The following is a 25,729-nucleotide window of genomic DNA, read 5'->3' as shown; positions in this document are numbered from 1 at the left end:
AGCTTCAAAAGTGATAAAATGGAGAGTGATAAACAACCAACCAATCAGCTCCTGTCTAACATTTTTCTAACACAGTCTGTGACATGGCTGGTAGGAGCTGATTGGCTGGCTATTTGTGGTGGTGATGGTGGTGATGGTTGGGGGGCCGGGGGTGAGAGAGAGTCACTGAGGTCTGGGGAGAGACAGTGAGGCCTGGGGCTCGAGTTGGGCTCTCCCTGGGTGGAATTCCACGCCGCTGCCCCGGATTGTCTTATAATACCTCCCTGGGTGGGTGGGGGAGGCGCCACCACAGAATAGAGGGCTCCCGCATCTGCTGTGATAGGGTTACCACCTTTGTGTTGAGCGATTCCCGGACAGTGACCCACCCCTTGACACACCCACAGCCCACCTATTGACCCGCCCCCATCCCCACCCCTTGACCACCTTATGGGGTTTTTTTGTTTTTTTTTACATTTGCTTCAAATCTATTCTTGATTTCGCACACGGTAATGCCACATACACGTTACGTCACATCACACACTGTAATGCCCATTACACGTTATGCCACACACTGATGCCCATTATACATTATGCTACACACTGTGATGCCCATTACACGTTATGCCATGAGTGGACAATAAAAAAAAAAAAATAGGGACAAAATGGACAGTGCGTGCCAAACATTTGCACCATAATGCCTATTACATGTCACACATCCATATTATACCACATGCCATAATGCCAATTACGAGTTATGTTAGGCATGCGCCAAAAACTTACACCAGAATGCCTATTATACGTCACACAACCATTACATAAGTATACTACATGCCCATTACACGTTATGCCACACAATCTAATGCCCATTACACATTATTCCAAACACAACGTAATGCCCATCACATATACCACACACCATAATGGCTATTACATATTATGCCATATAAATGCCGCCTACCTCCATGTTAATTGCTTGGGGTTTCATGCTCGATGCCAGGGCCTTCATGCTCGATGCCATGGGGGAGTGCAAATGCCTGTTACCAAGGTGGAGGGCAAATGCTTGTTGCCAAGGGGAGGGCAGATGCTCGTTGCCAACGGGAGGGCAAATGCCTGTTTCTAAGGGGGAGTACAAATGCTCATTGCCAAGGGGAATGCAAATGAATCAGTCAGTTTGAGCTGGGCAGAGGAGATCACGCTGCTCCAGCCCCCTCCTATATGGCTGACCCAACAACCCACCCCTGTAATCCTGAGTGGGTCCAGTGCATGCACAGAAAAACCTAATTTCGGCTCTTAGTTCAAGAACTGACAACCAACAAGTGGGGCTTCCTTGTGCATGTATTGCCTTTAGAAGAGCAAAACCTGACAACTAAGCAGCTTATGAAACGGCATCACTGGGCCCTCAAAAGTTTCTATAAAGCCTGGCAATATGTTTTGTTGCTATTCCAGTGGTTCCCAAACTGTGCGCCTAGGCTCCCTGGGGTGCCTCTGGACACTTGCAGGGGTGCCTCGGGTTGGTCATCTAGGACTAATTCAACTTATTTATGATCAATATCTGGACAAAACCAGTGCTGGTGGCTGCCAATCATAAAATGTGTACAATCAGAACCAAATCCTGCCCTTTACCACATAACTGAACCTAAGAAGCACATATAAACACAATCTACTTAATTTGATATATATTTTTGGGGGCCTTGGAAAAATTCTGATACTCTGGGGTGCTGTGATCACAAAAAGATTGGGAACCCCTGTACTATTCATAATTTTGCTTTGCGTGTGATTAGTGGTGAGTTGTTTCACATTCAAAATGAGATGTTTGATAAATCCCGCTGTCATATTGTCTAATCCCCCCACTATGTTTGTGCTGACTTATGCTTCTCCACAAATCCTTCCATCATGCTTGGAAAATCCATGCTTTTTTGGCAATAAACTAATCGTGCTTGCATAAACAGGTATGTAATGCAGCAGGTCCCTAGCCTACTCTGCACACTGGGCATTTTGTGCTTTGGAAATTACTGCCTGTGCGTTACATTCTTCCTGAGAATGTGGGAACTATGATTTAAAAAGCAGTTGTCAGAGTCTGCTTGAAAGCAATGCACCAAGTCGCTATTAGACATAATGCTAGTATTTAAATTAGTACAGTAGCAGTTTGGTCACTTCATACAAACTAGAAGGAATGCAATGTTCAGTAATAATCCAGCAAGCAAACTGAGTTTAAAAATACTCTCCTCTGTGCCACTACAACTCACCGCTGTCCGTCCCGTCCAACACAGGCAGGTACTCACGTGTCAGGTAAGGTGTGTCAGTCACGCAGCGCCGCCGGCAGGAGGAGGAGCCGGAGGACACGTGATATCATACGAGTGACACACTGTCTGTGTCCCACCTCCCTCCTCCTCCCAGTGAGCGCCGTAGCGGAGTGACCGTGTCACGCATCACTCAGCCGCAATTCAGGTGTGTCACCGCCCCGATTTTTGTGGGGTCTCTAAGATCTAAAATTATATATACTGTTACTGTATATACATACATATATTCCACACTGACCACTGAGGTGTTCAACCCTACACCTCTTACTCCATCCACCTCCAAGCCCTGTTGTCCCTGCATATTTCACTCCGTTTACCTCTCTGTCCCCCTGGTACCGCTGCACCTCTTAACATCATCAGCATTAAGGTGCCCATACACGTTGAGATATGGGGCTGTGCGTTTTGTACGTTATAATGTGCCGTGTGATTTTGGCACTTGTAGGGGGATGCGATGTGATCCCCTACATGTGCGGGTGCGATGCAATGTGATTTTAGTCTTTTTTTTTTTTTTAAGTTGATAGCTACTAATGGACATCGCATTGCATCGCATGTACTCCTGTACTGATGCGATGCAATGAAGTACAAAAAGTACTGCATGCAGATACTTTTTGTGCTTTACAATATTTCCAACATCGCATCCCCGCAGGTACACGGCGCGATTATCGTCCATGAGATGCGTTTTGTACTTTAAAAGTACAAAACGCATGCGATAATCGGAACGTGTATGGGCACCTTTAGAGAGAAAACAGTTGCAGAAGACGCTATTTTGCAGAAAACCACATCAAGGAAGCCCAACCTCAGTATTTAATCAATACCGGCAGAATGCAATAAGCACAAGAGGGTTGCCTAACCCCCCTATATCAGGGTTGCCGACCCTCCCGGAATTCCCGGGAGTCTCCCGAAAATCGGGACCCCCTCCCAGGCCCCCCGGAAGGGTGGGCAACCCTCCCGGAATCTGGGGGACCCCCCTGAATCCCCCGAATCGCAGCATTTAAATGCCGCAATCCGCGGGTCTCAGAGGAGGGGGCGGAGCTAAAATGGCACAATCGCATCATTTTAGCCCCGCCCCCTCCATGGACAGCAGTAATTTCTTCTATTTCCCGTAGTGGGGGCGGTGCTTAATGACGTCACAGTCATGCCCCGCCCCCCGATCGGGTAAGGAAAGTCTCCTCTCCGGGCTTCTCCCGGAGAGGAGCATTAAAAAGTCGGCAACCCTGCCCTATATTTATTACAAAAGCAGGGCAGCCTAAAGGAAAGGGAGAGGGGCTACCCCTAAATATACTCCTTAATAACACAGTAGTAGCAGTAGTTATAATCACTAAGGAAGCAGGAGGATAAAAGGGGAGCATACCCCCATTATACTGACACACAGAGGTACTACTGCAGTGGGCTTGGAGGAAAAAGAGGGGGAACAGGGGCACTGGTGTCTCACCCCATGCTTCGGCTCTTCTGCCACCTGCGACCAGGTCTTGCAATGCTGAACTCTGCACTGGGCTGTGCTTTTTGTTCAGGGCTGTGCTGTGCTGTCTACATGGGCGAGAGAGGGGAAAGCAGTATACCGCAGCTGGGTCCCCGCCTTCTAAACTGCAGTCTGCGCACCAGCTACTTCTGGTGCAGATCCCCTGAAAAACTCAGCCGCAGCACCTCTGCTGGCTCTACATAACTATTAACCGCTCATGCATATTGAATGAGCAGGTCCCCGTCCGTGCATATCTAATGAGCGGGGACCGGCGCAGCATACAAACAGAGGTCTGGATTGTTTTGGTGCCTGGGGCACTTTGTCTCACCCGCACGGGCTGCGGAGTCTCCGGTTGGACTCCCAGAAGGCAATGGAGCCAGTGCCCCCTTTAAGGCTGGTGCCCAGCGGCAGATGATTCCATTGCCTTTGGGAGTTCCACCACTGGAGTCTGGCAAAACTGTGTCTAAAATAATTGTTTAATTTTGCCCCCCCACCAAAAAAAGAGGTGCAAGATGAAATTGTTCTACTGTACATAAACAGGTTAACAAACCATTTCAGTGATAGAGTCTACTATAACTGTGCGCACAGCATGTATTCCCGCAGCAGAGAGGCTGGGGGCTGGCCAGCCGCTTACAGAGCCGCTAGCCATGCACCCTCAGCAGCGAAAATAGGGGGGGGTGGCCTCACATGAATGATGTGAGTTGTAGGTCCTGCCCCTTGTCGCTAAGCTACGCTCCCTAATTTTGGGCATGTGCCTTTGCCGCATGCGCCTGCTCCTCTCTCCTCATCTGAAAAGTATGTGTGTCCCTTTGTTACATATGAGTGAGGGTGCAAAGGTGTCATTTGCAGTGGTAAAGAGAGGGAGAGAGAAAGTGTGTGTGTGTGAGATAGGAAGTGAGCTGGAGAGATAGCGTGTGACTTCCTCCATGACTACAGCACCGGTAGCAGGAGATACTCAGGTTCCATGTGAAGACGACAGTGTCCAAGCTGTCTTTCCAAATAAAATGTAAAAAAAATGAAATAGAAATTACAGGGGAGCATTCCCCCCCCCCCCCCAGAATCCGCCATTGTCTGCGCCCCATTTTGTGCACCCCGAACAGTTGGTTTGCTCCCACTGTGGCACAGGGAATGGCTGTCATAGCTGGTGAAGGTGCATTTTACCCCCTTCTGTCAAATGGAACAGCTACTGTATCTAAGTTGGTCTGCACCCTATTCTGGCACCTGGAATGACTATGTCAGGTGGTCTGTGTCCCATTCTGACACCTGGAATGGCTATCATGGTGGTCTGGGTGATCTGCTCATTCTGGCACGCCAGGCGGCTATCTAATGTGGCCTGCACCCCGTTCCTGCACTCGGACCAGCTATCTGAGATGGTGTGCACCCCGTTCCTGCACTCGGAACAGCTATCTGAGATTTTGTGCACCCCGTTCCGGCACCCGGACCTGCTATCTTTCCGGCACCTGAAATGGCAAAGGTTGTCAGTTCCTCGTACCAGCATCCGGAACGGGTGGACTAAGGTGTTCCACGCCCCATATCAGCTGTCAGAATTATGGCAGTATGGAATATTATACAAGAATTGTATTATTATCATTATATAAAGTAACTAATTACTAGAGGGTATGAATTATATCGTAATAGTTTTATTTATTATTGATTTTCTGCCCCCCCCCCCCCCCCACCGAAAATCTGCCCACTCCCTCCTTCCCCATATGCCGCAAGTGTAGACAGTATTAAATTAAATTGTTCTGCTGTTGATATCTTACAAGAGCAGCAGATTAGAAAGCTGTCTCCAGTCCCTGCATCATGGAAGTACCACTGGCTGCGAGAGTCTCGCAGTCAGTCCAGGAGCAGAAGCGCTAGTCTGGGAGCAGTGCTCTGTCCGGCAGCAGCTGCAGCTACGGGGAAGGAGTGAGTGTGTGATCACTCCCCCAGGATAGACGGGAGCACGCATAGGGGCTCCACACCACTAGAGGTCGCTGCAGGGATCCGGGCGCAGCTGGTCCAGTCCGGCGGTCTGGTTTTCACCTAATCCTTACACGAGCCTGTGGGGTAGTGGGGTAGAGGTGTAGCTGGGGCCCCTTTGGTGTGTCCGTTCCACCACCGTGGGTACATGAAACTGCCCCCTACCATTTTATGTACTGCCTGGGATGTGTCCACCACCACCATGTGGCTTACACAAGCACACCCCTTACCATTTTGGGATCAGCTACCATCCGCACAGCACCCTACCTGGCGCGCAACCCGTAGGGTCCATACTGTATTAATGCTGGAACCAGGCGTGCATCCTCCTATTGATGATACTCACGAGGCATTCTGTAACTCCCCTACTTTCCTGCCTTGTGCACCGCCCCCTCCCCGCTGCCAAATACTGTGACAATCCACTATTAGTTGATTATCTGTAACGCAAATCACATATGACATTGACAACCAAAGGTTCATTACTATTCAACATAATTCTCTGTGTATGCAAATATACATGTTCTCGTTTATTTTTATTTTATTTTTTGTGTTGTTTTTTTTAACAATACAATATATACATCCTTGGCAATTGACAAATACTATTTAGACGCCTCTATCTTTACCCCTAAACCGGGCTGGGTGGGCGGGTGTCTTGTCCTAGCTGGAGGTTGAATGAGCTCTGCCCCCCCTGCTTTTAACCCTGTTGCTGCTCCCCCTTCCCTTGCAATTAACCCTGGCCCTCTTACTGGCCTTCCCCACTGGCTAGGTGTCAAGAAGGGGACCGGCCAGCATGGCTGCTGCCCCCCCCCCATACCCCCAGGCTTCCCGCCGTTGACCCTTATCTTGCTCCTACACTCCCTTCGGGTGCTGCTGATGCTGTGTGTGTGTGAGGCGCTTGCTATCACTGCACGTGGCCAGGATTACATGCACGGGGCTCAGGGCTACCATCCTGGGAGTAGTAATAATGAACCCAGGGCCATCTTAACAGCAGTGTGGGCCCCTGGGCAAAGCAATGCACTGGGGCCCTTACCCATTCTCCCCTCCTAGGGGTGGGGGGTGCTATCAGCAGCAGCTTTGATGTCCCACGGGTGGCAGGGGGTGCTCCATCTTCCATACAACATGTAGGACCTGGAGCAGTAACTTCTGCTAATTACTCCTTTACTGCACAGGTGGTGGGAGGGTGAACACTAACGAGTGGAAGGGGGCACTGAGCTGAATGAAGGGTCCCTTGTAAATGACTTCCAGGGAGGTAGGGGGTGTTTTATACACAGAGGAGGGTTGGATAATGGACTGGGCTTAATATTCGTCATTTTCCGGTGGAAGGGCAGCTTGTTTGACTGCAGATATCGCCATTATCTGGAAATAGATTTCTTAGCCTTCAATAGTATAAAAACCTAGAGTCCCAACGGTACTTGTTTCCTAGCACGGCCACAACGATCTTGATCTGAGGCATCGCAGGTAAAAAAATTGCGTCGGTCGCATCGCATGCGGGCTAAAAAATCGCATGCGATGCGACCGACGCGATTTCCCATAGGGAACAATGTAAAATGTCTCAATTTAACCAAATCAACATAGGGAACAATGTTTAATGTTAAATGGGCCAGACACCACAAAAAAAACCCCTGAGCAGTGAAATGGCCCCCCAAAAATACCTAACGCCACCCCACGATCAACGTCAACCCGAAGCGTGGCGAGCGCAGCGAGCCCGCGAGGGGGGCGGCGGTCCGCGTCCTCCGACCTTTTCATACCCCCACTATACACGTCGGCGTGGAGTTGAGAATAGATAGTGTGGCGAGCGCAGCGAGCCCCGCGAGGGGACGCGGATACCTTCACCGGTAAACGCGTCCCTTCGCGGGCTTCACAGGTATCCGCGTCCCCTCGCAGGGCTCGCTGTGCTCGCCACGCTTCGGGCTCGGTGGCTTGCTGTGCTCGCCACACTACTCTATTCTCAACTCCACGCCGACGTGGATAGTGGGGGTATGAAAAGGTCGGAGGACGCGTACCGCCGCCCCTCGCAGGCTCGCGGCGCTCGCCAAGCTTCGGGTTGACGTTGATCGTGGGGTGGCGTTAACTATTTTTGGGGGGCCATAGCACTGGTCAGGGGGGTTTTTTGGAGTCTCTGGCCCATTTAACATTGTTCCCTATGTTGATTTGGGTAAATTGAGGCATTTTACATTGTTCCCTATGGGAAATCGCGGGCATCGCGTCGGTACCATCGCATGCTTTTTTTGGCCGCATACGATGCGACCGACGCGATTTTGACTTTTTCAATGCATTTCAATGGGAAATCGCGGGCATCGCAGACCATTAAAAATTACCCGCGATGCCCACGATTGTGGCCGTGCTAGGAAACAAGTACCGTCCCAACTTTCAGGAGGTGCTGGGGACTTGGGAATCAGAGATCAGGAGCCAGAGTAATCCATTGACAAAAATATAAAACTGTACACCAGACGTTTGGAGCTGGAGCAGGGACTGGCTGCTGGAAGGCTGATATCTCTGGTTCTGGGCATGATAGAGACAAGCTACTAGTGTCGACAGGGGAGAGTCCCAGCTTTTGGAACATACTCTGAGAAAAACTCTGCCAGAGAGAACCTGAGAAATATGACTGGGAATTGCAATTAACAGGTCAGATGTGGACTGCTGCTTTGAAGTTGGATATCTCCAGTTCCCCAGGGCCGATTTTCAAAATTCTGGTATCCCTGGAAAAAGGGGATCCTCAGCTATCAGAATAGGGCTTATACACCTGGGGCCCCTGGGCAAGTGCCCATTAAGCCCATACGAAAAGACGGCCCTGAATGAACCATGTGTGCTATGGAGGGAGAGGCAGAGCAGGGGTTGAACCTACCCATTCTAGCACTTGGTGGGTTAATAAGGTACAAGACGTCTACTTATCCCAGGCTTGCCTACCCTCATGCCTGGAGGCTCCCGAAAATTGGGTGCCCCTCCTGTCACCCCAGGAAGGTGGGAAATCCCCCCGAATTGGCCAGGCAGCCCCCGCACCCCCCTTCCATGCTGCACAAAATTACAGTTTTTCGCAGGTCTGCGTCGAGAGGCGGGGCTAAAATTATGAGAATCGCATAATTTTTCACCATTTTAGCCCCTCCCCAAATTTGCGAACCCGCAAATTACGCTGTTTGAATGCCATTGGGGCGGGGCTAGATGACGTCTGCCCGCCCCGCCCCGCCCCCTGACATGCTACTATCGGGTATGGCTTATCCTGCACCCTCCTCTGCTACAACCTGATTCTACGAGGGCACTCCACCATGCACAGCCTGGGGTACCTGCAGCAGCTCAGCTAGCCCCCGCACCCCCCATTACTGGGGGGCAAGAAACTGCTGCAGAAGCTGCTCCTCTGCCCACACTCTGGGGACATCCTTCCCTTCCCTGGGAACGCCCGGCGTATGCACATGCGATGATATGACCCTGCACCATCGGAGCACCTGCACATATTCTTGTCCGCGCAAACAGGACAGAATAAGGCACAAAATCTCCATTCACAGCCTTCAAAGAAAGGTTTTGAATTTCACGACTAAAGCCACTAAAAGGAACCACAACCTGTCATTGCAGATTACGATGTTCCTAATATCGGCAGCTCAGAGTAAACTCTCATTCAGCTCATCTAATTGTGAAGTTCTGCAAAGGTTCCCCATGTAGGGATGGCCATCGACTATCGATGTTCCCAAAACATCAATGGTTGGGACCTAGTGCTCGAAGTTTTGGGCATCGATAGTGGATGGTCGAATAGTTTTATGCCATCGATGAATGGCTTCCGATTGTAAAAGTTGGGGGCGCATGCACACTGCGTGCGTAGCGTCATTGCGTCCAGCGGCGTCGCTGCGGGCGGCCCGCAAAATAAACTTGAACTGGATGGATGGCTAAAGTTTCTTCTGCGCATGCGCGCGGGTCCCAGCCGGGCAGGCTACCCGCAGCGACCCTTCCCGTTGCTCTGCGCATGCGCGGCTAAGCAATGGCAGGAACCACCGATGGTGTGAGGTAGAATGGTTTATAGACATCGATGGTTCCTGCTCTAAAAGCCATCGATGGGGGATGTGCCGATGTCCATCCCCCCTCCTCATCTATTTGTGAGAAACGCCTGTAACACTGTTAGGAAATGGTTAATTCGGGCATTGTAAGGGCTACATGCATCTTTGGCGATGACGGGGTTAAATGCTTTCTCATATTTTCAGCTGTTCTATATTCCATGACTTCCCCTCCCTAAAGATTTCTGGAGTCACCAATATGTTAATTTGACACATCTTAGAACTCCCGTCTGAAGCAGGAACCCTTTAGAATGATAGAGAGAGGTTACCTACAATCATTGCAAGGACTGCACGAACAGTGCCGGCAGCGCTGTGGCAGAGCAGGGGTTAACCCTATTTGGCTATGCATCACTGACCCGTTGTAGCACATGGTGGGTTAATAAGGTAGAAGAAGGTGGGGGGGATCCTCCTGAAAGCCCTCCCTCCTCCCCAGCTGCTCTCAGCCGCTCTCAGTCAGACAAGGGGGTGTGCTAGGCTCCAGTGCTGGGCTCTGCCTGCAGCTCCAGGACAGTCACACATGCAGGAGCCCGGGGGCCACAATGTGGCCCCTGTGCTGTGAGTCATGGCACCCAGACTGAGCCCCCGCCGGGCACGGAGATACCTCTTCCTATGCACCTTCTGCTTATCCTGCACCCTCCTCTGCTACAACCTGATTCTCCGAGGGCACTCCACCATGCACAGCCGGGGGTACCCACAGCAGCTCAGCTGCCCCCCGCACCCCCCACTACTGGGGGGCAAGAAACTGCTGCAGAAGCTGCTCCTCTGCCCACACTCCGGGGCCACCCTTCCCTTCCCCGGGACCGACCTCCCGTACACCGACTGGACTGGCAGGAACCTCACTGAACCCACCAGGATAACGGGGACCCCGGCAAAGCCCACTGAACAGAAGGGGCACCCCTCTGGGAACAGCACCGCTGCCCCCAGATATGGGCACAAAAGGCTACCGCAAGCTATCATTGTGGGGGTCAAAAAGGGAGGCACAAGGGCAGTACTGGAATTTATTAGGGTGCACCCAGAGGTGCGAGCTATGGGCACTGAACCCCACTTCTTTGACAGGAACTATGAGAGGGGTCTGGACTGGTACAGGTAAGTGCCCACTGTATGCCAGCATAACTCTGTGCACTTTTATCATATGCCATTCACGATGCATCTACTGTATGTGTTGGAGGATACATCAAATCTCCATTCACAGCCTTCAAAGAAAGGTTTTGAAATTCACGACTGAGCCACTAAAAGGAACCACTACCTGTCATTGCAGATTACGATGTTCCTAATATCGGCAGCTCAGAGAAAACTCTCATTCAGCTCATCTAATTGTGAAGTTCTGCAAAGGTTCCTCATGCCCCCCCCCCCCCCCCTCCCCTCATTCCATGTACTGTATTTATGAGAAACACCTGTAACACTGTAAGGAAATGGTTAATTGGGGCATTATGAGGGCTACATGCATCTTTGGCGATGACGGGGTTAAATGCTTTCTCATATTTTCAGCTGTTCTATATTCCATGACATCTTTTTTCCCCCTCCTTTAAAGATTTTTGGAGTCATCAAAAATGTTAATTTGACACATCTTGAAACTCCCATCTGAAACAGGAACCATTCAGAATGATTGAGAGGTTACCTACAATCATCGCAAGGACTGCGCAAATAGTGCCAGCAGCGCTGTGGGCATGACAGATGGTTTACAATAGTCCGACTGGAGAATATCCCTGCAGTGCCTTCACCCCAAATTCTATGGGGACTGTGTATCCCAGCACCCTGTATAGCCTGTGGTTTGGGATCACTCCAGGTCTTTTTTTTTTGGGGGGGGGGGGGTGATAAATTGTGATCCACCCAATTCCTGACCGGTAATGAAATGACTGTACATCTAGAAGTATTGCAGTAGGCATCCAGCATGAGCCGGGGCACACACACATTTGTTTCTGTATAGAAATTACCATATTCTGTACAGTTATTCATCATTGTGTCTCCTCAGCTTTAAAACAACCATTAACCCTTTCAGTGTCCTGAACTCATCCTTCGTACCCTACAAATAAAATGTAACTGCAAAATAGTTCATCTTTAGTGGTTATTTGCTTTACACGTAAACTTTAATTGATAGCACTTGTAAATGAGATTTTTTTTTTTTATCCATTGTGTTCTACGTACCTAGATTTTCAGGTACAGCAAGTACTATAGGGACTCGGGGCTGCGGCGCTCTGCCCTGGGGCTGCGGCGTTGTCACCTGAAGTAAATATTGAAAATCACAGTTATAATGTACATATCGGACCTTATTCTGGTTGACTCGCAAGGCTGCGAGTCCACCAAACGCTGCATGCCGCCATCCCCTGCAGGCATTCAAATGGGTGTTTTATCATATCATCTTTGGTGCGGGGACGAAATAATTTGATGGTTGCCGGCCAGCACTGCTAGGTGCGAAAGGGACAGCGAACATGCAGTTCGCCGTGCCCGCTCGCACTGACCGCTCACCATGGCTCCCCTGCACGAACACGCAGGGGAGCGAAGGAATTAGAATGAGGGCCATGGTACACCCGTATACAACATAATAAGCTCATGAATTGAGGAATGTGATATGATAGGAAGAAATTTTGGTACTTGTGTATTATCACGGCGCCCATACCCGTTAGCGTATGCAAACCATATGTGATTTGCACACCATGCGATGCGATTTAGCCCACCACCACTATCCACATCAGCCCGAAGCGTGGCGAGCGCAGCGAGGGCTCCGAGGGGACGCGGTACGTGTATTCCGCATCTGCTCGCCAAGCTTTGGGCTCGTTGTACGCGCCCGCTCGCCTCGCTGCGCTCGCCACACTTTATAAATGCAACTTCACGCCGACGTGGATAGTGGGGGTATGAACAGGTCGGGAGGACACGTACCGCGTCCGCTCGAAATGCTTCGGGCTGACGTGGATAGTGGTTGTGTGCTAAATCGCATAGCAGATTGCGTCGTATGCAAATCGTATGCAAATCATATGCGATATTACATACGATTTGCATACGATTCAAACTGCGATCATGGGCGCCGTGATAATACACAAGTACTGAGTTTTTTGTTAACAAGGTTATTTGGTTTTTGAGGGAAATGCAATAGACAAACAAAATCCCTTAAAATATGCTGTTTAACATCGATAAATTCCCCTTGTTTCTCCTTGTATTAGAATGAATATGGTATATTATTATTATTATTATTATTATATTTAGGATGCTGGTAATAAACTTCACATTTCCTTTTATCCATGTGAGGTTGATATATAGGAGGGTAGTCAATCTGGGATTCCAACTGTCGGAACGTCCCGGGCTGTTTTCGTTCCGTTCACCAGGAACTCGACAGTCCGAATTCAATGTTACGAGTATCGGAAAGTCAGAGGTTTGTCAAAAACAGCCGCAGACTGTCCAAAAAAGGCTGTGAATTCAACAATCTGTGTCCGTTTCTGACACAAACAGATCCGAGTTGTTTTAAAGTCTGATATGTTTTGTAAGAAACTGCCTCCAATGCTGTCGGAAATGGCAGCATTTGGTAGGTGGTGGCCACAAGTGGCCGGCATTGAATACCCCCCGTAATCTCATAATTTAATGTAGTGAAAAGTAACACATAACACTGAGGAATAACATTATTATTAACTCCTTCAAAACGTAGGTGAATTAAAAATAACCTTTAATGACCTAATATAAAAATAACAATAATGATAATAATATAAATACAGTATTTCACCCTTCATTAACAACGGTACTACACCAACATTAGTCTGAAGCTGATATTACAATATACATTAAAAGGCTAATGCGGCTCCTCACTTCTATGGGGGATTCAAGTGTTGTGCACGCTGGGAGCCACTAGGTGCAATCAGGTGTTGTCGGGAAGGCAAAGCAGCTGGCTACAATATTTCATATTGCTTGTTTATTGTCTCAGGAATTGTCTCGATACCAGTGAGATAGTATTAGGTCGACAGGAATGGGATCGACACAAATTTTTCACTTTTTTTTGTCTATGTCAACATAATGAACAAAGTTGGTCTAAAGAAAAAAAAGATGAAAAAATGGTGTTGACCTAGAGACTGTCCATCATGTTTCTGCGTATTTTTCGTTATGGTGGAACTAGACACTGACGACCATCTTTAGGCATCTAACTAGATGCGTTCGACCACGTGATTGTCTATCTACACTCCGTATTTGGGCACTGTCCCGCTGTCCCACCCACAAAGTCCAGTGGGCATGGGGGAGAGGATGGTTAGGAGAGCCTTTGCTCACTACTGCTCTGTCCTCCAAAGTTATCACTGAATGGATTCCTACATCTAAACACGGCACGTAAACCGTCCAGGGGGGCTCAGGGATCTCTGTGCACAACCCCAAAGGAAAAAAAAAGTACTGTTTCAAAGCTATGCCCCCTCCTGGGTAAGGCCACACCCCTATTAACTGAGGTTACTCCCACTTTGTGAACATGTGTGCAGTCCCAACTCAATGACAGCAAAAGATGCAATATTGCTGACACATATTGTTGAGTCCAGTTGTGTCCATCATACAGAAAACTGTGCACTGAGTGCTATTTATTTACAGGGACCCTTGTTGTGACCGTCTATGCTATGCATGTGTCCCCATCACTTGCAGCTAACATACGCATGTGTTTGTACAGAAGTATTTTGGGAATGATTCTGACATGGAAGTAAGGCAAAAAAAAAGCAACTTTGTGCCAGGGACACTGCAAGGGGACCAAATACAGTTATATTTTTATGTGCATATAAAATACTGGCTGTTTTTCCATGAAGCCCACAAATGTAAACTTTATTTTTACACTGCAATTCATCTATGCAGTTTGTTCACACCCTACCCAAATCTAATCTCTCTGTACATGTTACATCAGCCCCATCTGCAGCGCAGCATGATTTTGCCCTGGTGCAGTGTTACTTATTTTGTATTTATTTATTTTATTTTGGGCCATAGAGGAAGTGTGTATAATGTTGGCGTGTATACGGAGTTACAGTGGTATTCCGAGTGGCACCTATACTTCCTTCTGATGGATGGCTGCACTCAGCATTTTCTGATGTAAATTGGGATTATAATCATAATGGTTGCTCTTTGCTGCGGAAGTATAACGGGTGGTGGGACCACACTCTACGTGTGACTCATAATAGCTGTGGGAATTTCATTAGGTTTCCCACTCACGCAATGTGTTGGTAAGGGACTGCAATTCAGAATCAGCAATGTACTAGACCTTGAACAGAGATAAAATATCAACATAAAGCTCCTAACGGACATTTCTGAGCAACACATGAAATGTGGCAGTTAGGAGCTGATCAGTTGGAACTATATCTCTGCCCACTTAAACTCTCAACAAGGCTTAGTACATAGGGGGGAAGTCGCCGTAATGTATGGGGGCCTTAACTCTCTCTGCACATGTTACATCTGCCTCATCTGCAGTGCAGCATGGTTTTGTCCGGATCCGGTATGTAATGCCGGCGGTCGGAATCCCGACACTGGAATCCCGACCGCCGAAATCCTGACAAAGGGGGGGACGTGGAGCGCCCCCCCTTGTGGGCGCGCTGCGCTCGCCACGCAGCGGGCCTGGTGCCTCGCTACGCTCAGCACGCTATTTTATTCTCCCTCTATGGGTGTCGTGGACACCCACGGAGGGAGAAAGTTTCGGGATTTCGGCGGTCGGGATTCCAGTGTCGGGATTCCGACCACCGGGATCCCGACTGCCGGCAAATTGACTGCATCCCTTTTGTCCATCTGCAAAAATTGCAGCCTTGATAACCGATACAGTGTTTTTTTTGTCTTTAGCCTTGATAACCGGTCTGAATTAGGCCAATACTCCCATTAAAAGTTTGAATGGTTTGGGACCAAACAAAATAAAGACGGAGCTAACAGAGAAAAACATCATGGGGCCCATTTATCATTCAATATTTGGGGTTCTAATTCCCAGAAAACCCCTGGTTTCGGGGGTCAGCTGCAAATATCAATGTAAGTAAAAGGGACCACACCATACAGTATGTAATAATGGGTTCTACTATCTGTATGATCACAGTGTTGTTTTTATATTTGCTCTTGTTATGTTTGACACTATACCATGCTAGTAATATTAGATTGTATGATGTGTGAGATATATATATATGGAAGACAAGTAGTGGTACCCGCGATAGTCCAACTGTTTTCAAAAAAGTATTTTCACAGTGTCAGTAATAGTTTCTAGAAGGAACACAGTCTCTTCTTCTACACCACTTTCCCTTTTTTAGGGCGGCTGCACTTTTCCAATGGGCTAGTCCAATTTAGCCAAGTTCATAAAGAATCTAGAAAAAAAGGGGTGAAAAGAGCGCCTCCTAGTGTAGTAATTAATATATTCAAAATGACACTTCCACCAGTCGTGCAACACCCCAAATCGTGAAGGTGTACCATTAATGGTGGTATCCAACCTCCTCGTATGTCACGTTCTATCGTCACTCCCAAATCACAGGCAGCAAGTAAAGAGAGCCTCCTCAGTCCAAAAGACAACAGTATTGTAGGAGCCGGACTTGAGGCAAAGCCTAGGGGTAGGCTCCCCTGACAGGGTTTGTAGGGAGCTGATTAGCAGGATAGTCATAGAAGGGGTGTCAAAGGAGAGGGTCATAGGGGGAGGGGCTTAACGGGGTGTTGGTAGGGTTTATAAGCAGGGTTCAGGCGGGAAATAGGGGTCACTGTGAGAATTTTTCAACAGCTCCCACCCTCCCTATTTTTAGAAGGTTTTAGGTAAAATAATTGATAGAATGTCTTTTTGTCACAGTGGCCTGTGCGGAGGGGGGTCCTCGAGGTTAGTGGCATTGAGGCTTAATTATGCGGCGGGGAGGGCCCCATGAGGGGGCTGGACTCCCCTGGGTGAGGTTAAGTAATGAGCACTGGGTGTTGACAATTGGTGCCCTCGAGCCAATCGCTATCGGCTGGGGGTAAGAACTCCTGGAAGTGCTTGAACGTGTGGATAGATTTATTGGGGGCCTCGGGGACCACCTCCGTGGGGAATGTTTTGGTTATTGTTAAACTTGTATTGTTTCAATAAAGATGGCCGCTGTGTCATGTATCCTCACAAAGCACAGGAGAAAAAACAAAGAGGGAGAAATCCTAGTGTAATATTGTAATACAAAGGATTTTATTTAAACAAAAGACAAAATTTGCCCGTACATGATATAAAAACAAATAGAGCTTATCTGAGTGTGCTTTTTTTCCCAAGCAAGTACTGGATTGCAGGGTAACCTCCACGGTTTACCCCTCTGCCCAACGCGTTTCGTCCTTTAAAATATCCTGGACTTCTTCAGGAGCGTAAAATAATGTCCCCCCCTTACCTATATTTATACTGCTATTGGTACTTATGTATTATCTGGGCTCCCATGTTAAATGCACCCCATTTTTTCATACCCCCTACTATCCAACTACGCATGGAGTTGATTTTATATAGTGTGGCGAGCGCAGCGAGCCACCGTGCCCGAAGCGTGGCGAGCGCACGCGGTCTCATAAGAAAAACGGGAGCCCAGATATTACATAAGTACCCTGCTATTAATTGCAGCTCCCATGCCGTCTGTTACCTTCCGGAAGCGTCACTTCCGGTTGCGGCTACTAGATCTTATTACTATTGAGCTACTTCCTAGTAAATGGACCGCACGCTACTCGCGTGTCCATTATTTCCTGGTATTTGACCCGCACGGCCATATATATATATATATATATATATATATATAAACGATTGAAACGTTGATAAAACTTTCGCTTGTACAGCATATTTATTTCTTCTATATTCGAGTGCCCCATCTCCTGCTATTCTATATTTGCCCAATATCGTGCTGGCACCGGAGTATTTATACACCAAAGAGCGGAGTGCCGGTTCCCCCTGCTAAGCTATATATATATATGCAAAATGACGATCATGCTGTATGACTTTTTTTTTTCCTGTTAATAAAAATCAACTTTATTTAAAAAAAAAAAATGGGGGGTACGACAGCAGGAATCTCTGATTAAAGGGATCACATATTGCAATACAATCATGGGCGGTAAAATCAATCCCAGATTACATTCTACCATACATTGACAATGTCACCCTGTTAATCTATATCTGGCTGAATACTTTGGGGTACACCCACTAGGTCGACCCTCTGACGGTCGAACATACATTAGGTCGACCACTGAAGGTTGACATAGCTTAAGTCGACACCTGAAATAGGTCGACAAGGTCAGGAGGTCGTCACAAGCATAAGGTTGACAGTGCATGGTCGACAGTCAAAAGGTCAACATGAGTTTTTCTTGGTTTTATTATCAGCCGACATGTGCCGACAGGCGGTAATTCATGCCCTACCATCCACTATGGCGCGGTGGGAGAATATAATAGTGTGGCAAGTGGAGCGAGGCACCGTGCCCACCGCAAGCCATGCGAGGGGATGCAGCAAACCAGTGGCGTAACGAAAAATTTTGCTCCCCCCGCCGGGACAATTTCGCCGCCCCCCCCCTGGACAATTTTGCCGCTGCCCCCCGTTAAAAGACCCCCCTGGGGAGCTGGCAGGGGGGTCCGTGCGGCGCGGAGGTACCTGTATTCAGGGAGAGCCTGGAGGTCCCTGCGCCTGCGGCGCTGAGTATGATGTTGCCGGGGTCCCTGCAGTGAAGTGGAAATAACGCGCTATCTCCGGCGGAGATAGCACGTTATTTCCACTTCACTGCAGGGACCCCGGCTGGCAACATCATACTCAGCGCTGCAGGTGCAGGGACCTCCAGGCTCTCCCTGAATACAGGTACCTCCGCGCCGCACGGACCCCTCTGCCAGCTCCCGGCTGCACCCACAAGCAGTGGGGAGCTGGCGGAGAAAAAATAGCGCCCGCAGACCCCCGGCGCCTCCCCGCCACCGCGGGGGCTGCAGCCTTATAGTTACGCCAGTGCAGCAAACTTTGACTGTGTCCATGAAGCCTACAGTATGTCGACATTCGGGACAAAAACACGCAAAAAAAACTCATGTCGACCTTTTGCCTGACAACCTTCCCAGCGAGGCAAAATGAAAATAATCAGGTTATGGACTGAATGAAACAAGACGTTAGTGCGGAACAATGACTGAGGACACTATACAGGCAGAGCAATGACTGAGGACACTATACAGGCAGAATAATGACTGAGGACACTATACAGGCAGAACAATGACTGAGGACACTATACAGGCAGAACAATGACTGAGGATGCTATACAGGCAGAACAATGACTGAGGACACTATACAGGCAGAACAATGACTGAGGACGCTATACAGGCAGAGCAATGACTGAGGACACTATACAGGCAGAACAATGACTGAGGACGCTATACAGGCAGAACAATGACTGAGGACACTATACAGGCAGAACAATGACTGAGGACGCTATACAGGCAGAGCAATGACTGAGGACACTATACAGGCAGAACAATGACTGAGGACGCTATACAGGCAGAACAATGACTGAGGACACTATACAGGCAGAACAATGACTGAGGACGCTATACAGGCAGAACAATGACTGAGGACGCTATACAGGCAGAGCAATGACTGAGGACGCTATACAGGCAGAACAATGACTGAGGACACTATACAGGCAGAACAATGACTGAGGACGCTATACAGGCAGAACAATGACTGAGGACGCTATACAGGCAGAACAATGACTGAGGACACTATACAGGCAGAACAATGACTGAGGACACTATACAGGCAGAGCAATGACTGAGGACACTATACAGCCAGAACAATGACTGAGGACACTATACAGGCAGAACAATGACTGAGGACACTATACAGGCAGAACAAGAGCAGAAATACAGGTCACAATGACAGACCTAGAACCTATTGGATCCCCCGGCACAGTTAAAGCCCCCATCCACTAGTGCCACTTTTCAATGGTTTCATGCGATTCTGACGCATTGTTGCGACGGGTCGCATGGAAAGTGTCATATGACATGTCCCTTTCCTGACATTTGCGTTCCCGTGCGCCTCGCTTCGCAGATCTCAGCGGCTGCCACGAGGATTTATCGTATCCCGTAGCCACGAATGGTATTGCATACGATACATCACATGCAATCGGACCGCATACGATACATCACATGCAATCGGACCGCATACGATGTATCGTATGCCATCCAGCTGCCCGGGAGCTGCCGGGTGACTCCCACTAGTGGATGGGGGTCTCAATCCCTCAGCATTACTCATCATTATCCAGAAAATACAACAATGATGTCAAATATGCAGAGCAGCCAGACAGCGGCCTATTGTTCACCCCTTTGTTATAAGAACAGTTTCCACTGTGTATTGCTGAATAAATGCAGCTGTCATGTATGGTATCCACTGACTGGGTGACACCACAGTTCTATGGTCTATGGTAGTACAGTGAGGACAATGTTACAGTACATCGGGTGCGAAGCGTCTCTGGGTGCAGTAACAGCAGGGGCACAGATGACCATGCGGCTAGGCAATACTACGTGACTGCTGTATACTGTACATAATATGACAGCATCCCACTGCTACGCCTCACCCCTAGTACACAACAACAATCTACTGTATAGCATCACATCTATAAACATTGTAATGGCAGATGTGTGCCCCTTCGGCATGCATACCTTAATTTCATCAACTTAAACACTCTAATAGAAATAAAGACTCGGAGACGTAGGTTGGCAGAAACTGTTAGCTGAATTTATTTATAATTCTTTAAGCTAATTTTTGATGTTTGTTTTATTTAATTTTAATTAATTTAATGGTGGCCCAGAAAAGAACGGCTATTTAACTAAACTAAACTAAACTCCACCCCAAACTAGCATACGTAGGTTATCTTAACTCAACACGGTATCCACTCCTCCTACTACCATGACTACCCTACCCAGCCGGATGGGGACGCTGTCCCCGAGCGGGTGATACAGCGAAAGGCCTAAGCCAATGAGAGGCGAGCGCACCGAAACCAACCAATACGCAGCAAACATAAATTAGTGAGTCTTACAACCTATCAACAAGCCGTTCTTTCCCGCCTACAGCTAACGCGTTTAAGACAAAAAATTTTACCCACCCAACAAGCCATGAATAAAGAGGGAGGGAGGGAGGGCGGGAGATTTCTCAGGAAAAAGAGGCAGACTCCTCCCATTCCTGAGGTAATATTCCCAGCTAACCAGCCAAACCTAGGATCTGATAGGGTCCCCGAGTCACATGACCCACAGGCTGCACACCCAGCCTATCATGTTTAAACTACTCCCTGTCTATGCAGCCACTGCGATGTTCTAAACATTGTAATGGCAGATGTGTGCCCCTTCGGCATGCATACCTTAATTTCATCAACTTAAACACTCTAATAGAAATAAAGACTCAGAGACGTAGGTTGGCAGAAACTGTTAGCTGAATTTATTTATAATTCTTTAAGCTAATTTTTGATGTTTGTTTTATTTAATTTTAATTAATTTAATGGTGGCCCAGAAAAGAACGTCTATTTAACTAAACTAAACTCCACCCCAAACTAGCATACGTAGGTTGGCCTAACTCAACACGGTATCCACTCCTCCTACTACCATTACTACCCCACCCAGCCGGATGGGGACGCTGTCCCCGAGCGGGTGATACAGCGAAAGGCCTAAGCCAATGAGAGGCGAGCGCACCGAAACTAACCAATACGCAGCAAACATAACTTAGTGAAAGTCTTACAACCTATCAACAAGCCGTTCTTTCCCGCCAAATCGGGGATCTCGATCCCGAGGCCCCGCCCGCCACCGATCTAGAGCACCGACACAACTGCCAATAACAGATCCTCCACAAAGATCCAAAGACCTTCCTTGGTTAGGTGAATCCCATCAGGCCTATATAGATGTTGATAACCAAACCTGATCCTCTCATGCTGGACCGTAACACCACCAAACTCCAGTACCCACCGAGCAACAGCTGCATTCAACTTCTTTCTGGACTCGTCAATTGCTCGACAATCCAACGCCCCTCTCCAACACAGTCGGGGCACTACAAATGACCAAATCAGGGTGCATCTAGGCCAGGCATTCCTGATTGCGTCCAGATCATCCAAAATTATGCACCTCAGCCTCAATTGGGACATTTTCCCGAGGTCATTACCACCGAGATGGATCACCAACACTTCGGGTAAGCCAAAAAGCTTCACATTCAGCAGAAGGAAAGCCCTTAGCTCGCGCCAGGACATCCCCCTTACTCCCAACCAGCGCACCAGATGACAACAATCCAACACAGGTCCTTCACCAGAAGCCATAAGCCTAGAAGCCCAATGCACATAAGAGTGACCTACCACCCAAACCCTGCGGTTATCGTAGCCCACACCTATATGGAGAGAAATATGTAAAACGGAGTTAGGATTGTTTATTCAAGGACAGGTAAATGCAATTATTAGGAGGATCTGCCAAAAGAAACTATTCTGTAGTATACATATTATCAACGGTCACGTTTCCTTCTGGAGACTTCCCACATTTTCACCCTTTCTTACAGCCTTGTCGAATGTTCTATCAGAGTGAGTCCAGAGATAACATGAAGATAATGCAGACAGTAATAAAATGACCAACCGGCCCCTAATTGTCATTTTTTTCAAGCACAACTTGTAACGCGACAACTCTAAACTTCAAACGTGATAAAATGGAGAGTGATAAACAGCCAGCCAATCAGCTCTTGCCTGACATTTTTCAAACACAGTCTGTGACATGGCAGGTAGGAGCTGATTGGCTGGCTGTTTATCACTCTCCATTTTATCACTTTTGAAGCTTAGAGAATCTGGCCCAAAGGCTTAGTACATAAAGTCCTTTATCTCTCTGAATTTAGACTCCAAAATACCAAGACATCAGCTTCTGCCATTTTATTTAATCAGAACCTGTAAAATGACAGAAGCTGATCGCATGACACCATATCTCTCTCCAATGCTTGGTATATCTCCCCCACAGGATAACACAGTAAACGCATTATTGCAGAATGGGCCCCCCATTGTATATAGTTCTTTATACTGCACACTATGTGATGGATCGAATTCAGATGTAGTGATGAGGGAGAAGTGAGCCAAAGGAGAAGTGGCCCAAGGCAACCAATCAGCACTGAAGTAACAACTGTAATTTGTATAATATAAAGTTATACAGAGCAGCTGATTGGTTGCCATGGGCCACTTCTCCTCCGGCTCACTTCTCCTCCCTTATCACTGCTTCATACAGCTACCTGTGTGTTCCTTTTAAGCTAGTTTATAACAAAGGGCCTAATTCAGACCTGATCGCAGGACAAGTTTGGTCTCAAAACGGGCAAAACCATGCTGCACTGCAGGTGGGGCAGATGTAACATGTGCAGAGAGAGTTTGGTGGAGTGTGTTCAAACTGAAATTTAAATTGCAGTGTCACAATAAAGCAGCCAGTATTTACCCTGCACAGAAACAAAATAACTCCCCCAAATCTAACTCTTTCTCTCTGTACATATTACATGTGCCCCACCTGCAGCTCGGCATAGTTTTGCCTATTTTTAAGAACAAATTTGTCCAGGGATCAGGTCAGAATAAGGCCATTAAAGTCACTCTGTAAGCATTCGTTGATGAATTGCTGAAAAAACATCAAGTGACCAAAATGTCTGTTTCTTTCCATTGAAATGTCTTTCTTTCTGTACACCCCATGTTCTCTGCTTCCCTGCTACTGTGTCATGATTTGCAAGTGCAGTGCTGTCAGTGCACTGCGGAAACATATTCTGTTCAGCAGCAGGATTATAGAATCAAAGGGATAAAGAGGTTCAGCCACTGGCGGTATTTATTAAGGGAACGCACAGTATGTAACATTTTTTTTTCCAGTTGTGCCTCGTTGATTATTATTAATAAACCAGAGAGCAGTCCGTCACTTGCTGAGGGAAGGGACGTCCTTAAGAAACATCAAGTACCTTTCAGTCAATGATTGCTATTAATTACCAACATAATTATAGTTATCTATGAAGTGTGCATGTTTCCAAACAGATATTTATTAAGCAGCGTCTGTTCAGCGGATGAGCAGTCTCAGGCTTCTCTTTATGTGTTGTTGAGTCAGAAGAAAATCTAAAAGATATCACCATGACATAAAATCAGAAAGTGGATTATGTCATTAATACGAAGGTTCCAATGTAATTTTCTGGAAGTGACGGCGAGCCAATTCTTCAATGGGGTTGTTCTTCAGGGGGGTCATTTTATTGACATCTTTCTGAGAGTATAAAATCACAGTGTAATCCAAATCCTATTACTTATCTCTGTACTTTAGCCAGTCAAATTATGTCATTTTATTTGACATTATCAAATTGCAACTCTGTTATCTACTATTTTTGGCTGCTGTATGTCCACAATGTTCACTTGTCAGAGGCTGCTTTACCTTGAGAAGACAGCTTTGGTCCTGCGCTGTGCGGCTGCACAAGCTGGGAATATTTGTGTGACGACTGTCGCTGTCAGATGCCGGATAAGACGGCTACTGTAAAACCAAGTGGAAAACAGACACCGACGGAGGATAAAAATAAATTGTACATCTATACCGCACATTTTTCATGGTACTCAAGGCCGCTGGGTTCTTCTGTCTTTCTCTTGAATTGTCAGGTATCTAGTTCACTCGACATAATACTAGTAAATCACTTGCTGCGAGTCTTTCCCATCTTACATTATCATTACAATGACAAATAATGGTACAATGCCAGAAAGAAAGCAGACGTGTCCGCACACTGGAATCCTGGAACTTTGCTCATATTAGGGCGGTGTACGAAATCAATGAAATCGTAATGGGGAGCAGTCTGTCGGGACGTCCCGATGGTCGGAATCCAGGCCTTTTCTTACAGCTTCCGACAGTACATTGACAGTTGGTATTCAATAAACCCACTGTAGAGTGTCGGAAAGTCCGCAAATTGTTGGATATGGCCGCGGATTGTCTGAAATCGGACTTGAATTCAACAATCCGTTTACGACAAAACAGATCCGACTTAACAAGAAAAAAGTCGGATCTGACAGCCTTCAATGCTGTCGGGAAATATGAGCACAGATTGAATAGCCCCCAAGTGTTTGACTATAATTTATGTACTTATCAGGGATGCTTGTTGATTGCTCAAAGCATCAATGGTTCTCCTCTAATGGTTTCAGCCATTGATGGAAACCACAGATGGCACCATCGATGGACACCATTAATGGCGAACCATTCGATAACCATCCCGAATTTGGGTAGTGATTCCAAAAAATGGAGATATGCCTGGCTGTGGTTAGTCATATGTTGGATGTTGGCAGCGGCGTAACTATAGCACCGCAGCCCCCACCACCGCGGGGGGGGGGGGCGCTGTGCATGTGGGGGCGCCGGGGGCTGCGGTGCTATAGTTACACCCCCCCCCAATCCCCCGCAGACTTACCTATCTCCCTGGTCCCGGCGGCTCCGTTCTTCTGCTGAGGACCACCACAAAATGGCCGCCCCCATATAGCACACAGTTCTCTGAAACTGTCTGCTGTATGGGGGCGGCCATTTTGTGGTGGTCCTCAGCAGAAGAAGAACGGAGCCGCCGGGACCAGCGCGATAGGTAAGGCTGCAGGGGATTGGGGGGGGTTTGCATGGGCGGCGGGGGATTGGGGGTGCTTGGCGGGGGGGGCGGCGGCGGGGGGGGGGCGGGGGGGGCGCCCAAAACTTAGTTACGCCACTGGATGTTGGGTGTGGAAAATTTTGTATGGATTTTTATCCCTGGAAAGTTTGCACACCTCTCAGTAGCTCTGATTTTGATAGTATTCCCCCGAGTGGAAAACCCAACGATGTGTGGCTTATCGGAAAATAGGAGTGGCTTTCTTGGATTGAGTGCAATAGGCAAATATTGGGTAGTGTTGGGTGGGTTTGGACCAAAGGCCTAATTCAGCTTGGATCACTATACATAGAATTTACTATTCGCATGATATTTGAACAACTGCACATGCGTACTATAGTATTGTACATGTGCGAGGGAAAATAGCATCTAAAAATGCTATGTGGCTGGAACTTGACTGACAGGAAGCCGGCATTTGGGGGTGTAAAACCTGTTGTTTCT

The 25,729-nt window shown here is 47.8% G+C and overlaps 1 protein-coding gene across 1 annotated transcript in view; it reads left to right on the top strand.

The window, feature by feature from the left end:
• The first annotated feature begins 9,970 nt into the window (after positions 1–9,970).
• The window catches only part of LOC146020068 (heparan sulfate glucosamine 3-O-sulfotransferase 2-like), a 59,135-nt gene continuing 43,376 nt past the window's right edge, over positions 9,971–25,729 (top strand). Inside the window, exon 1 of the mRNA XM_083152869.1 lies at positions 9,971–10,823. Coding sequence (XP_083008995.1) covers positions 10,300–10,823 — 524 coding nt within the window. The 5' untranslated portion in view covers positions 9,971–10,299. The remainder of the gene's footprint in view (positions 10,824–25,729) is intronic.

This window comes from Crinia signifera, chromosome 7, assembly GCF_055691185.1.
Source record: "Crinia signifera chromosome 7, ASM5569118v1, whole genome shotgun sequence".
Classification (NCBI taxonomy): Eukaryota; Metazoa; Chordata; class Amphibia; order Anura; family Myobatrachidae; genus Crinia; species Crinia signifera.
Note: the sequence above shows the minus strand (reverse complement) of the source record. Positions and strands in the feature narration are given on the sequence as shown.